We start from the raw sequence: 15095 nt of genomic DNA, 5'->3' as shown, positions 1-15095 counted from the left end.
AAGTAAAAGCACATCATTATTCTGAATGTTTCCTTTGAATCTTTTTTTTCTCACTTTTTTTCCTCCTTTTCTCCTCAAATCTCGAGTAAAACTTTTCTACTTTTGAGATAATTTTAAAGGTGACGAACAGGGATGCATGATAAATCCTTTCGTTTTCATTTCCCAAACTCAAGTGCGAAATTTAAATTTAAATGTTTTCCATGTAAAGGCAAATGTAAATACTTTTTAACTCTGATAAAGTTATGTTCAACTTATTTTCGCCAACTGTTTCTCCTTTCCATTCCAATATAATGTTTCATCGATCAAGATCTTTTCATGACAACTTATAAACAGTAATGTAAAAGGGTTACATCTTCAACTTCACTTCATTATCGTGCATCAAAATAATTGTTGCAAGACTGTTGCTCGATAAAACAACATTCACTACATTGACCTATTCTGCCTCTAACTTTACTTTTTTTGATGAAAATTCGAAAATTCTATCAATCGAGAAAATTTTCAAATTATCAGAGAAACTATACATTTCATGCCTCAAGAGCTCGTTCAGAAGTCGACAGGATTTAATTCATTAAGACTTCGAATTATGTTGCTTTATTTTTTTCAATCAAAGAAAAGAATTGCAAAAATTTCTGCGCTTATTTTAGTTGCTCATTCAAAGCTTTTCCGATGAAAAGATGAACAATTTGCTCATGAAAATTTGCGATTTTCCTGCGTATTTACACGCTGTTATTTTCATTTGTACACTTTAATGAGCAACATTTCAACATTCATGAAACATGTAATGAGTTAAATTAAAGGGTAAAAGTGAATAATTTCATCTCATAAATAATGTTAATCTGAAAATGTGAAAAGTTAAAGGAACAAGGAAAAGTGTAAACAAGATTAAAAAGCAAATGAGCAAAGGTGAATGAGTTTGAACCCTTTAGACAAACACTGATAACCTCAATGTTAACATATAAAATAATGAATGACACTGATCTCAATAATAGGAAAGGGTTACCTTGTTTCATTTGCTGTATGATAAATTGCTCGAATTAAAGATTGTTGAAAAAAAGGTGAACACAAAAGTTGCTAATGAGAATATTAATTGAGGTTAAAAAGAGAAGAAAAATTTTCCCTTCAAAAGATACCATTTTTTTGCATTCTCTACAATTGCGATGCCATGAGAAGATAAGATGAAAAGTTGAAAGGTTCAGGGAAGGAAGAAAAGTGGTGAAATTGGTAAAAGTGAAAACAATGGGAAATTGTGCAGAAAGAGTTATTTTGTTGGAAGCTCTTCTTTTACAGGGCAAATTGAAATTCATCTTGTATTGCTCTTTCATGGAATAATGATGATAATCATGAAATGAATGAGCCTGAGAAGAAGAATGAAGATGAAAGGGAAAAGAAAATGAACATTTTTTTCTTCCAAGGGTTGGAAATGAGGTAAAATGAGTTATAGATGAGTGTAGAGAAACAAAGCTCATAGGTTATATCGTCAGGAATCAATTGTCTGGGAGTGAAAAATAGCTAAGCCAGGAAAAGTCGAGAAAAGTCAGGAAAGATTAAAGGTAAAGATGCTAAAGGCGAAGTGAGAATTTTGACAAAAAGCGTTTTCTTTTTTCGTTCATTGCTTTCAAAAGGGTAAAGTTAAAGATGGAAATTATCGGAAAACTTGGCGAATTGGGAATTTATTGTTTATCAAATGATGCCTTATAATCATTTATCGGCTCATTTATTACAAATCAATGGTTCGTTTACTTGGAGCTTTGGCTTTTCAGGGGAAAAAAAGTTTTATTGCAATTCTTACCTTCATCGTGATATTTTTGAGCATTTTGAATAAGAAGAGCACTTCGATAATCTTTAGTTGAAAGTCTTTCAATCTTTTGCCGGTGATTTATGGGTAAACTTTGTTCTCGGTGTTGCCATCTAACAAAATCAATTGGATAACCAATGACTGGGCACCGGATAAGAGCATCACGACCAGCAACTAGGGTTAGATTAACAGTTGATTTATACCTTGGAGTGGGTGAACCTGGGATGTATAAAGTTGTCGAGGAAACAGCTGAACCAATATCATTGACTGCCTTACATTTATATTGACCTCCATCAATAACTTCAAGTGAGGTAACATTAAGATAGCTATACAACACTCCATCATTTGATACATAATCTCCAATTGAGTATCGAAGGTTATCATTGTTTGATGGTAAAGATGATAAAACGGAAGAAGAAGAAGAAGAAGAAGATGATGATGATGGTTTAACCTTTTTTCCTGATGAAGATGAGCTGGCCATTAATTCAACCTCATCAAGAGACCAAGTAACTTCCGGCAATGGACTACCAGTTGTGATGCATTTAAGTGATACTGTTGATCCTGGTTGAGAGACTATTTCAGACGGTAAAGGTTGCACTATGATGGGTGAAATGTCTCCCAACTTGAGGGTTGACGAACTGCTTGACGACTCATAGTCATTGGAGGCAAAACATTGATAGGTTCCGGCAGAGTCACGAACCACTGAGGCAACATTGAGAGTCGATATTTTTAATGAGCGATTGTAAAAGTGAATCTCACCGGGTGAATTTTCAAGGCTCAATGATCGACCATCTTTAAGCCACATTATTCGAGTCTCGGGTCGAGATGAGGTTACCGAGCAAACAAAGGCCACTGATTTACCCAGGTCTGTTGTGACCGAGGAAGGTGTTACAGTTACCGTCAGGGGAACTTCAACATTCAATGTGATTGTTGCCTTTTCACTGCCAGCAACATTAGAGACTATACAAGTGTACCGACCATGGTCAAGAAGGGAGGTTGAATAAATGATAAGGCATCCATCTTTGATTTCAATTTCATCAGTTGATTGAATTGGATTATTAATTCCATTGGAATCTTCCTTGAACCAACTGGAGAGAACAAGAGAAAGAGAAAGAGAAAAAAGATCAACTTTTGGTTATTCCAAATCAATCATTATCTTTCTGTTTTCCAACATCAGGACATATTCATTTTGCTTTCAAACTAAAACTCGATTATTAGCTGACCATTTTATTACCATGAAAATGCATCTCGATAAACTTGACGAGTAATCATTTCTCTTTGTCCATCATTCAACATGATCATTTCCTGCTAATTCATTTATATAAATTATTAAACGAAATAAAGTCTTTGAATTGTTGATCGAACTTGAACATTTAATCAACTCTAACCAAGTCTTTTGTTTTTCATCATTTCTCACTTTATCATCGCTCATCATCTCAATTTTCAAATTCGATATTTTTCCTTATCAATATCATTAACTTGATGATTGATGTTTTCCAACATATCCGAATCTCTTTCATGATAAAGAAGGAAATAAGGTGTAAAAACGTAAAAAATGTTGAAAATCTGGAAAATAGTTTATCATGGAAAAAAGGAAAAATCTCAATTTTCTCTTTTTATCCAACATTAAAATGCAAAAGTCAAAATTGCAACCAATAAATTTATCTGATATAATAATTCAATCTCATGGTGTGTTTACATTTGCAAAATGATAGACACAAATTCATGATGAATCAGTTTCTTATTTGATCAACCTTTCACTTCCTTTCCTCTCGCCTCATCTTTTGTTCATCTTTTCTCATTCACTTGAGAATTGCCATTCTTTATGGTTTTCATTTTTTTGCGGTAAATAAAAAGTTTTGCATTTATCCATTTTTTTGCCTTCAAATTTAACTTCCGATTTCCGATTGAGAATTGTAAAGAATTATAAAGAAAAATGAAGTTTAAAGAAAAGGACCAAAAATGTGAAAACAAAAGATTGTGTGGAAAAGAAAAATTGCAAGATTTTGGTGGAAAAAAAGCGAAGAAAAAGTTGAACGAACAAAAAATTCCAAGATTGAGTTCTACAGGGAATTGCAGTGTTATTACAAAATTGACAGTTTTTTCATCAATTTGACAGACGATTCCGGAAAGAGTTTAATGATAGTTATTGAATACATATATCTTTTTGTGTATAATACAGAAGAATGTTGGAATTGAATTTGGCTGAATTTATTTTCTCTTCTTTTCCTTTTTTGGCTAATGTTGTTGTCAACATTAATAAGACAGACAGATAGACATGAGACGCCATGATAATGCTGTAACCAAATTGCGTGACTTAATCTTTGCTCAAAAGTTGCGACTTTCATTATTGAATAATAACTTGATAAAGAGAGGAAAGAGAAGAATTGAGAAAAGACAATTTTCCAATTTTTCATTTCATCAACTGACTGTTATAATGATGTTTATTATTTGGGTGAATACATTTTTGATGTACTGTACATGGTCAAGGATGGGAGGTGAAACAAAAATGTTTATCAAACGTTCGCATATGTATTCATGATAGACTTGGCTAGTTGAATGGTCAAGTAAAGATTTATGTGCTTTGAATGTCAAAATTGTTATTTTTAAATCTTCTAGACTTTCATTTATCATTCAACATTCCATCCAGGATCTCACCTTATGGTAATAATGATTATAGATTTACATCCTTTCCATTCTTTCTCTCTTTATACTTTTTCATTGAAAATACACACAATTTAATCAGAATCAGAAGCTCTTTTTTCTGCTTTTCCATGCTAAATTGAAAGAATGTAAAAATGTTCATTGTTATTCTGTTTATCTTTTAAAAATTTTGTAACATTTCAAACACTTGATATTACGATAGGAAAGAAAAGTTCCATCAATTGATTTAAAAGATTATCAGGAAAACTGATGAGATTAAGAACTAAAAAGATAAGAAGTTTACAGAGCATTTGGTGAGTAAAGTTAAGTTTAATCTTTCGTGACAAGATGCTGACCATTAAATACAGCGAACAAAATATTACATCATGATATTCATTTTATTGTAAATTTATTTTTGAGATACATTTCTACGAAAAATGATTTGTGAAAATTGATGAAATAACATAGTAATAATTGCGTTAAGTCTCGCAATTTAGTTAAGGCAGAATTAGTTATTCTTAAAATCCAGAAAGTCCATGCTACTCGTTGGATATGCCGATCAGGTGTGAACTTTCAAATTTCAATAAAAATTTGCAATAGCTTCTAGAGCTTCGGGAAATGTAATAATTAAATAAAATACTAACATAATCCATTCAATTTAAATTTCATACGCAAAGTGTAGATCCTCGTCGGTGTTACCCGTTTATTGATTATTCCCAAATCCAACAGCTCTTAATGACCAGATAAATTCAGATCGAGAACTTTTCATTCTCTATTTTCAATATAAATTTTGAAATAGATAAAGATTGATAGTGAAACATCATATGCTATGAATGATTTGGATGTATCATAAAAATGAAAAATGTAGAGATAAACAAGTTTGTCCTCGAACTATCTCTTGTGGCCATCTCGAAGAAGTGTTGAACCAGAACTGTCCGACCAAGATTTCCGATGAAAAATAAAGGACTGAAAAAGGCTTCGGCCAGCATAGTAAATCATACTAGACTCGCGTTATTCAACCATTCTTTTTTGCCTTATCTGGTGCAATAGTTTGATAAAACCGGTCTTCACATTGTATCCATATCATGTCATTCGCTTTTTTGAAGTTTGCGAAGATTTATTTATAGTGATGAAAGTATGGGCTACTCGAACTTCAGAACTAGTTTAAAGGTCACATAAACGAATGACCTTGAATGACCTTGAAACCCAGAAATTTATTCTTCAATTCGTAAAAACAAACCGTTCAAATATAAATACCCTGGCATGTTTGATTCTTTAGATATTGAATTAAAATTGAAATAAATGAGGTTGAATAGCTCTGTATGTAATTATACTTTTATCAGCATCGCAGTATGAATTTTTCTGAATTAAACCTTTCTGTCAACTTTAAATTTACAGTTTAAGATACAACAAATTCTCCTTTTAAACAAAATTTGCAATTCTTATAGAAAAAAATAACAAAAAATGTGTCAGATAACATTGGCTTAATTATCATCCATTAGCTATCAGTTATCAATTCTGTAAATTATATCATTCCCCGCTGTTTTTAACCCATGATGGACTGACAATGACCCAAAGAAAATTGCAATTACAATCAACCAACCATACCAAATAACATTCAATCATTGAATGCAATTCTCTCAATTGCAACTTGATAACAGTTTTTTTTGTTAGAGTCGTCTACTATTCCTGTACAATCTTGCATTGTATTGATGGTAAATACATGGCTAATGTTGAGATAAAATACCAAAGAAAATGTGTTATCATGAAAGATTGAGAGATGAAATAAAGTTACGTCAAGTCGAAAGGAAGCAAAGGGAACAAAAAACAAAGTTTCAATGCAATAGTAAAAGAAGGGAGATAAAAAAAGAGTAAATTGGAAACTTATTATATTCACTATTATATACTTTTTTCCTCATTTTTTGCACTTGTTCTGTTGATGTTTATTGTCCCATCCTTTCTTGTCTATCGTTGTCATCTTCAATACTTGAATGATGAAACAAGATGGAATGTCAGAATAAAATGGAATGAATAAGAAAAATTTTGGTTTCTCAAGTTGGAAGGGAAGCAGCAGGAAAAAGAAAAGAGAAAAAAAAAGATATTCGAATGATGTAAAAATGAGAAAAGCTTAAATTTTACATTTAAATTTATTTTATTATTCCTTCAACCCCAACAACATTCATTTATTAACTTATAAAAATAATCTTTTATTGTTCCGTTATAAATAACTTACATCTTATTCTCATCATTTCACTTTCCTTTTCCTGGTGAACTTTACCATGCAAAGAGCAACATCATCATGATAATCATAAACAACAATGATTCTAATGATAACTGAACAGAACACAAATGAGATTTGAAACTTTCAATGTGATTAAAAAAATAGAACAAGATGAAAAAGGAAAAAATTATATGAAAATTGAATTATTGTTGCGACTCTTGTCTTCAAGTTTTTCACTCCCTGACCTTGCATGGGATTTTGCGTGATTTGGCCAAAATGATTTAAAACTAAATAGAATATCATGAATTTTTTCTCCTTTTCTCTTTTCAACATTCTATTCGTTTTGCTTCTTCTTTTGATTCCTTTTGATAAGCACTGAACCTTTATCCATTCACTTTTCACTCTTCATCATCTTCATTTTTTTAAGAAGCAAAACTTTTTCTTCAACTTTTTTACTTCTCTTTTCCATTCAGTTCCTAATTTTTTTTCCTCTCTTTCTCATCTATTCATGATTCGCATTGAATAAGAAATGATAAAGAATGCCCATTGTTAACTCACGATGATCACAGTTGAAAGTATTACTTATTATTTTGATTGAGATAAGTAATGGCAGAAATGTTTGTCTTCTTTTTCGTTTTTTTTTCGTTCTTTTCTCAATTCAAAGATTATTTTTCATAGAATTTGAAGAAAAAAAAGTCTTCTTCTTTTCCCTTCCTTTTCAATTTCTTCTCCTCATGTTCATCATTTTATTATTAACATATTTGCTCATCATCATGTTCATACTGAGAAAATTTATTGAACCAATTTCATGTCTCATTCAATTGTTCTGCCATGGATAATGTCAAATGCCATGGGAATCTGCAATTACAATTTGTTTTTTTTCCTCTCTTCAACTTTTTTCTCTTCTTCTTCTTCTTTTTTCATTTCTTTCATCATCATCTTTTTCATTCTCAATTATTACAAGTGCATCTTTAAGATTTCATGTTATACAATGATAAATGAATTCAACTTGAAATTGAACTCATTATTCTGTTATAATATGCAAAATCAGTTGCGATAAAAAAAGAGTAAAAAATTGAGAGAGAATGGAAAAGGAATATTAATAATTTTCTATCAACTTTTTCTCCTTTTCTTCTTCTTCTTGCATATTCTAGTGCTTTTCAACAACATTCATCATTTTCTTGTGAATATTCATTTAGAATTCACTTTTCATCAAATTGTCAGTTTTTATCGTTTCTTTATTCCTTCAACTTTCATGTTCAACTTTTCATCTTTGCCAGCTTATTGATTCTCAATGTTGGTTAAGGTTCACCTGATGGAACAAGTCTTGTCATTTAAAGGGTTAAATGTTTTAGAACAATTTTTTTCTCTCTTATTTCAAGGTATTTCAATTGAATCATCTTCGACCATCGTAATCATCTTGAAATTTTTTCTTCTCAGTTTACTATCGAGTCAATCTTTTCTTGCAAGATTGATTCATTTTGCACGATTGGTTGACCTTTAAGAGGCAAGCAAGAAACGAGAAAGAGAAAATTTTAAAGAGAAAAAAAGGAAAAGAAAAAGGCTGACCTCAATGATTCTTGAACTTCTTTTTTTCTGAGAATTTCATTTTTCTCTTTTTCTCTTCAATGAAACTTTTTTTTCGACTTTTACTTTTTTCTTCATTCATTGTTTACACTCAAGTTGAATCAAGTTTCACTTTCAAGAGCAACACACAACTGGATACATTTCCGATTCAAGTATTTAACTCGAGATAACTTATTGTTGTTGAGGTCAATTTACGACAAGTTGAGCACGAAGCAATTGCTCTACTCGAAAATGAATTACAGTCACTTCAACCTTCATTCGAGTTTGACATTAAGAAAATCGAAGCTATTTTCGATTAATTAAACCAATTAAAGGATGAATCGTTAGCTTTCCTCAACTTTTATTGACTCTCTGCATGCCATTAAAGTCAAACTGTCTATTTGCAAAGCTTTGTAAACTCGACGATTCATGTGTCGAAATGAATCAAAAGTATCAAGAATTTTTTCGAAAAAAAACAATAAAAAGAGACAGAAAAATGACGTTTGGTCATGATGATGAGTAATGGTTATTGAAAAAAGACACAAGTTGGAGGTTGAACATTTAGTGAGACAGAAAAAAAGTAGTCAAAATAAGGAGAATGAAAAAAATGAGAAGTTCATCATTTCAGAACAAATTCAAAAATATTTTCATCTGATCTTTGTTCTCCAAATTCATTCTTTCGCACCAGAATAACCACAGAAAAAGTTTTGGAAAATTTCGATTGAAATTTTTCGACACTTTTTCTTGATGCAAAACCTTTCTAAACTTTTTTACAGCAGAAATTGTCTTTGAAAATCGAAAGCTTTGAAAGTTTCTGACCAATGGATCAAAATTTCTGGACTTTTTGTTCGAACAATTTTTTTCAGTAAATCTTGAAATTCAATCATTCAACTTGTTTCATCGTCAGCGTAATGGATTGTGGTTTTGAGCGTAAAATTGACACGAAGACTTTGGCGAAATCTTGAATGCGATTGAACGTTACGAATCTTTTTTGTTCACCGATTTAGTTCATTAAATATTTTCTGTTATTTTATTTCCTTCTACCATTACTATTGTTATTTTTGGGTTTAGTGATTTTCTGCGTTCAACTAAAGCCCTGAAGGTTAGTTTGATCAGGATGCAATTCATTGCATTATTATGGTGAATGTTTATCGCAATTTCAGTTTACTCGACTCTTGTATTCCTTAGAGCTCTTCCTTAGACTTTTTCACTTATTTTTTCTTATTCTCTCCATCTTTCCCTTTTCTTCCTTTTTCTTTCAACTCACTCTGTTTTTTTTCATTCTCTTTTGTCTATCAGTTATCCATTATCATGCTTCACCAGCATGGAACGATATCAAATCAATAATAGTTTATCATCCAGAATCATTTGTAACTTTTCCTCTTATGCTTCCTGTTCTGAACATTTTTTGATACCCAAAGCATCATGGCTATCATCTTTGATCCTCCTCTTTTGTTCTGACATCATATTCAATGTTTATATTCCAAGTTAATGATAATCATTCTTGACTCTCTTTATTTGCCATCAAACTCCAACTTTAAGCTCAATCAACCTGATCAGTGTGATAACATGATGAACAAAATCAACGAATAAAAGTGAAAATCTATGAGAAAAAAATACAATTGGAAATGTTGATGAAAAAGGGAAAAAATAGTCGGAATGACAAAAGAAGAAGAAAAGGCCGAAGAAATGGAGAGAAAAATGTTGACAGAGAATTCATTTTGTGATCACGAAAAGTGAAAGAAGTTCATGATAGAGAGCCTGATGAGGTGAGGAATGGGAATAGAAGACTAAACAAAAGTTAAACAACCTCTTTATTGACCTCTTCAATTGTTTCAATTCCCAATCAATCAACCGATTCGGAATACAGCATTTCTTGAATAAAAAAGAATAAAATTTTCTCTCGAAATCTTCTGAAAAGTCATCAATAAATGACTCATTTTTATCATCATAATCGTCGAATTGCGAATCATAAATTTCGAAAGAATGAACGCCAAAAAAAGGAAAATATTTAAATGCAGAGAACAAAATGAACAGTTTACTTTAAACGAATGCTAATTACATTCAATCAAAGCAACTAATTACAGTTGTTCGTTAACTGTTGGAACTTTTTTCTTTGAAATTTTCATAATCCATTAGAGCAGAGAATCAAGAAAACTTTTATTTCTTCTGTTCGACTTGCAATCATTTATATGACAGTTTCATGGGCAGTTTCAATTTCGGACAAAAGGATGCGAGATGAAGTCGATCATCATGATTTCATGAAAGAACAAAAAAGGTAGGAATGAGAGGAAAAAATGTGATGGCAAATGTTGAGAAAATTTTCTCTTCTCAATGGATTTTTAGGTTATGAAAGGTTGGCCTTTTGTGTTGACTTTTAATAAGATTTTGCGGAATCTGGATAAATAAAGAGTGCCAATTAAATGGTGAAATTGTTGAAATGAGAATCGTGAATGGAATTGATAAGTGGGTGAAAAGTTGGAACATGATGGAGGCGATGAGAAAAAGTAATAATAAAAAATTAATAAATCTCATTGAGAATCTTGGAGAATGAAAGAAGGAAAAAGAAGCCCAAATTTGCTATTAACTTGATAACTCAACTATCTTAAACAATAAAAGATAATGAAATGATATTTATCAGCTTTCATTAACTATTTATCATATTTAATATCATTTCAATTAAAGAAGAAGAAGAGAGAAAACGTATCGAATTTCAGATATTCTTATAACCCATGAATTGAGCATTACATGATTAAAGTTGAGCTTCTGTGGAGAGTAAACCAAGTTTATCCAAAACTCATTAAAGTTATTAACTCTACTCTTATCAAGGTAACTGGAGTGAAGTTTGACTGGGAGTGAAAAGGGAGTTTTCCTTCCCTGTTAATGTTGCCATTCTTTCCAATTCTGAGGAAACTTTGTCAAGAAAGTGTTTAAAGTTGAAGGAGAAAAGAAAGAGAAGCAAAAAAATGAACTGTAATGGTAATTTGATATTCAATATTCACTTTGATAGATAATGATGATGAATAAAAAAAAGGCTAATAGCTTTAGGCACATTATCATTGCCAGTCAAAAGTTTGAAGGTTTGTCAAGATGAATAATCTGACAAAAGAATCTTGTTTAGAAGAGAAAAAGAAATTTTTGCTTCCGGTTTTACTTTTTTTTTCTTCTCTCCTGCCATCTGATCTTGTTGGCGTTCAATAAATGGATTGGTTAATTTGCGGTGAAAAGATGAATTTAGCTGCCTGACAATTATGATTATCAAATTGGATGCCGCAAGGTGTTCAACTCAGTGATGGAACAAGGTGTTAAAGTGAAACCAGTAATGAGCTGATGACGAGGAAAAGATGAACCAATGATGATCCTTCAAGGTATCAAGATATCATGATAAACATGCCAAGAATATAATTAGCTGAGCATGAAGCCATTTTTTCGTTCAACTTTACTTTTCTCAACTTTTTTGCTTCTCGAGTCTGATCGTAAAGTTATCATTCATTTCAATTTGTGTACAAAGAGCAACAGAAATGTTGAAAATGTGTTCGTTTTACCGATTCTTTTGCAACTTTTCTTTAAGCTATTCTTTAATGCCAATCATTTATTTTAAGAATCATTGGGTTAATACTTTAAAGAGTAAAGTAGTTTCCATTTATTTGACTTTTCTTTTTACTTTTCTTTTCCATTCCACAACTTTTTTCTCTGATTTTTTTCTTCATCTTCATTCCCAGTTTTTGCTTTCTGTTTCAACGGTTATCGTTCAACTTTTTTTTCTCACTCTTTTCGTTCAAGATAATTTAACATGTTCACTCGTGATGTTTGAAGGGAAAAAATGAAGCTAATCACAGGCAAGTTGAATATTCATGTATCCACTTGAAATTGAAAGGATTCTTCGAGTTGAATGTAAAAATTTGTTGCAAACTATTTGAGCTTGGGTAAACATGATGGAGTAGAAAAAAAATAAGTGAGAAATACAGGGAATGAGGAAATCTCATTATATTGCAATTGGAATAAGAATAAGTATCAGAAGATAAATTAAACGATAATTATACTTTTCTAAATGGAATAGAGAAAAATGTTCAAAGGTTTCCCTGAAAATTCAATGCTCTATTCCAATGGAAGAAAAAAACTTCTCTCATCTAATTATCATTTTTTCCCATTCAATTATCCGATAATGAAAGGTTGGAATTGGAAATTGATAAATCTTCAGTAAATTTCAAATCTTTAATTCTCCAATCAAACCAAGATTCCAAGTCAGCAATCCGAAGAAATTCATCAACAAACTTAAAAGAATTTGAGCAATTTTCGAATTTTGCATTTTACTCAATCAAAAGCCAACAGAACTCATTTTCTTTGCTCATCTCATAAATTCCAATATTAATATTCTTATGAATTGCATTTCCAAAAATAATGCAAATATCGATGAATAATTTGCTCAAATTGATTTTCATTTTCGATTGTTTATCCATTCTCTTTGCTCATTCCATTAAAGCGTAAGTTATTCATATTAGAGTAAATAATCAACTTGGAAAATCTGAAAACAATGAGTTTGTTCTGCTATTGAAATCTCATTACGATTCGGGTTAAAACATCATAAACACCATCATTAGCGGTGAACATTTTTTTCGCAAAGTTATTTGCTTTTTTGGTAAACACTTTTAATGAACCTTTTAATTGCAAAACTTTTCATGCTTTCACTTTCGAGCGATTGAGATTTAATGGATCAACATTGGAAGTGGTGAATGAAATGTTTGTTTAAGATGAATGTTTTTGCACCTTTTCAGGTTTCGATAAGAACTGATAATGTTTTGAGATCAGGGTTGGAGGAAAGGGTTGAAACGTGTAAAAAAGGATGGAAATTGTTGTTTCCTTTCGAGTTTCTTTTTCATTTTTAGATTCCAAAACTGAGATTATTCAGTCAACTTTTACAGATCACTTTGAATTATGGAAGGAAACAGTTTACCCATGAAATAGACTGAACGTGAACAGAATTGATGCAATATCTTTTTATAACTTTCTTTTCTGTCTACTTTGACTGTTGCAAATCTGCAAAGTCGAACCTTTGAATATAATATTTTTATTAGATGAAAATTTTCTCCTTCACGTTGCCTTGCTTTTACTTTTTCATTTCGCATCAACATTTACTTACATGAGAGAAACAAGTCAGCAGAAAAGAGGAGAAGAAAAAAAGATTGGCAGTTCGCTGGATTCATTTTATTCTGAACAACATGAAGCTGGAAAAACAAAGATGTCATTAACAATCAAAGGGAATCTCGAAGAAATAAGAGAAAAGCTGAAAACATTTTGTCACATTCATTTCAACATTTATTGTTATTTTTTCAAAAATAGTCACCATTCAGTGTTGTAATGAGTAAACTTGACACACAATTTGGTTATTCAGCAAAAAGTGTTTAAACTGGTTAAAGGCTACTTCTCAATCAACTCAATTGACCTCAGTGGAAACAGTTGCTCAGCCTCGGGTAATAAATTGGACAAAAGTTAATATTGAAATCGGACTTGAGTTGAAATGTTTCATTTGGTTGGAACATCTCAAGATTTTTGTGATTCTTGACTTGGAAAGGAAACATTGTCGAATTGGTTAAGTTAATTATTGGCTTGAATTATCCAGGAAATGAAATATTTAGAAAAGTCAGGCTTCCATTCATGATAGTGGATTGGCTGAATTTGTTGCTGTTTTGCATTCTAATGATGAAAATGATGCTAATTTTGTCGAGATTGAGAAGAGAAATGTATTGAAATGCAAAGTTTTGAGGAATTTTCATGAACTCAAAATGAGGCAAAACGTAAAGGCTTTCTGGTAAAAGTATAAAAGGAAATGGGTTAAAAAGATTGACGAAAAATTGCAATTAATTTATATCATCATCATTAGTGTAAATCCGTTTTTCTCTCCACAATTGTTGAGATAATTCAAAAATCAGGAAATGAGCTTTTCATGAAATTTCATCAGCACTGAGAAGGAAAATGAAAATTTGCGCTCAACTGGCTCAAATTTAGTCATGCGACTGCAAATGACTGGCCAAGTAACTCTTAATTCCCACATAATAAAAGTCTTAATAAAGTTTCCTAGACCAAAGTTTAGTGTTACCAGTGATATTCACAAGCTTCAAACTGGAAATTACAGATTCTTGACTTCTGTCAACTCATTGGTACACAAAACATCTCAATATTCATGAGTTTCGACCAAAGATAAAGCTTTACTAGCAATATCAAAATTATATTCAGTACTTCATAGTTTCTCTTCTACACCAAAAGCTTTGTTGAATAATTGCAAGATTTTAGTCATTCATCCATCAATCAATGCATTTCGTGTCTAACATCGGTTTCCATTCAGTACAAATGTTCCGTGACTCTAACTTCACTGCAAAAGATCATGTTAAAATTGAAAGTAACTCAAACCTTTTGTTCGACAATTAGCAGTTTTTTCTATCAGTATTTCAAAATTGAAAAGATTCTTCATGAAAGCCCATTAAAACTTCAAGGTACAAACGAAATCATTTTCCATCCAAAAGCATGTTTCTCCGCGTTTGCTTAACTAATCAAAAGTGTGAAGCATTTCCAAGTCAAAAGGCGATAGAATTGAAATTTGCAATTGAGTTCAAGTTGATAAATATTTGCAAACATTTCACTACTTCGACTCTAAAAGACTAACATTATGCTTGAATACTGTGGTATTTTGTTGGCGAAAACTCATTTCCAAAATTCTATTGAAAGAATTTGCATTATTCTCTTGATGCGTAATTAAATGTACAATTGATCATTAGGCATCGATAGACTTTTAATATTATTGAGTTAACTTGTACATTTTTTATTGCAACTCAAATCCTATTTGCACTTTTGTTGCTGGCAACATTAACAATG

The 15095-nt window shown here is 31.2% G+C and overlaps 1 protein-coding gene across 1 annotated transcript in view; it reads right to left on the bottom strand.

Moving 5' to 3' along the window:
* The window catches only part of LOC107363791 (cell adhesion molecule Dscam1), a 36054-nt gene that overhangs the window by 8440 nt on the left and 12519 nt on the right, over nt 1-15095 (bottom strand). Inside the window, exon 3 of the mRNA XM_015931061.3 lies at nt 1790-2883. Within this exon, the coding sequence (XP_015786547.2) occupies nt 1790-2883 (1094 nt within the window). The remainder of the gene's footprint in view (nt 1-1789; nt 2884-15095) is intronic.

This window comes from Tetranychus urticae, chromosome 2, assembly GCF_039701765.1.
Source record: "Tetranychus urticae isolate SD_2017Ah chromosome 2, NJAU_TeUrti_SD_1.0, whole genome shotgun sequence".
Taxonomy (NCBI): Eukaryota; Metazoa; Arthropoda; class Arachnida; order Trombidiformes; family Tetranychidae; genus Tetranychus; species Tetranychus urticae.
Note: the sequence above shows the minus strand (reverse complement) of the source record. Positions and strands in the feature narration are given on the sequence as shown.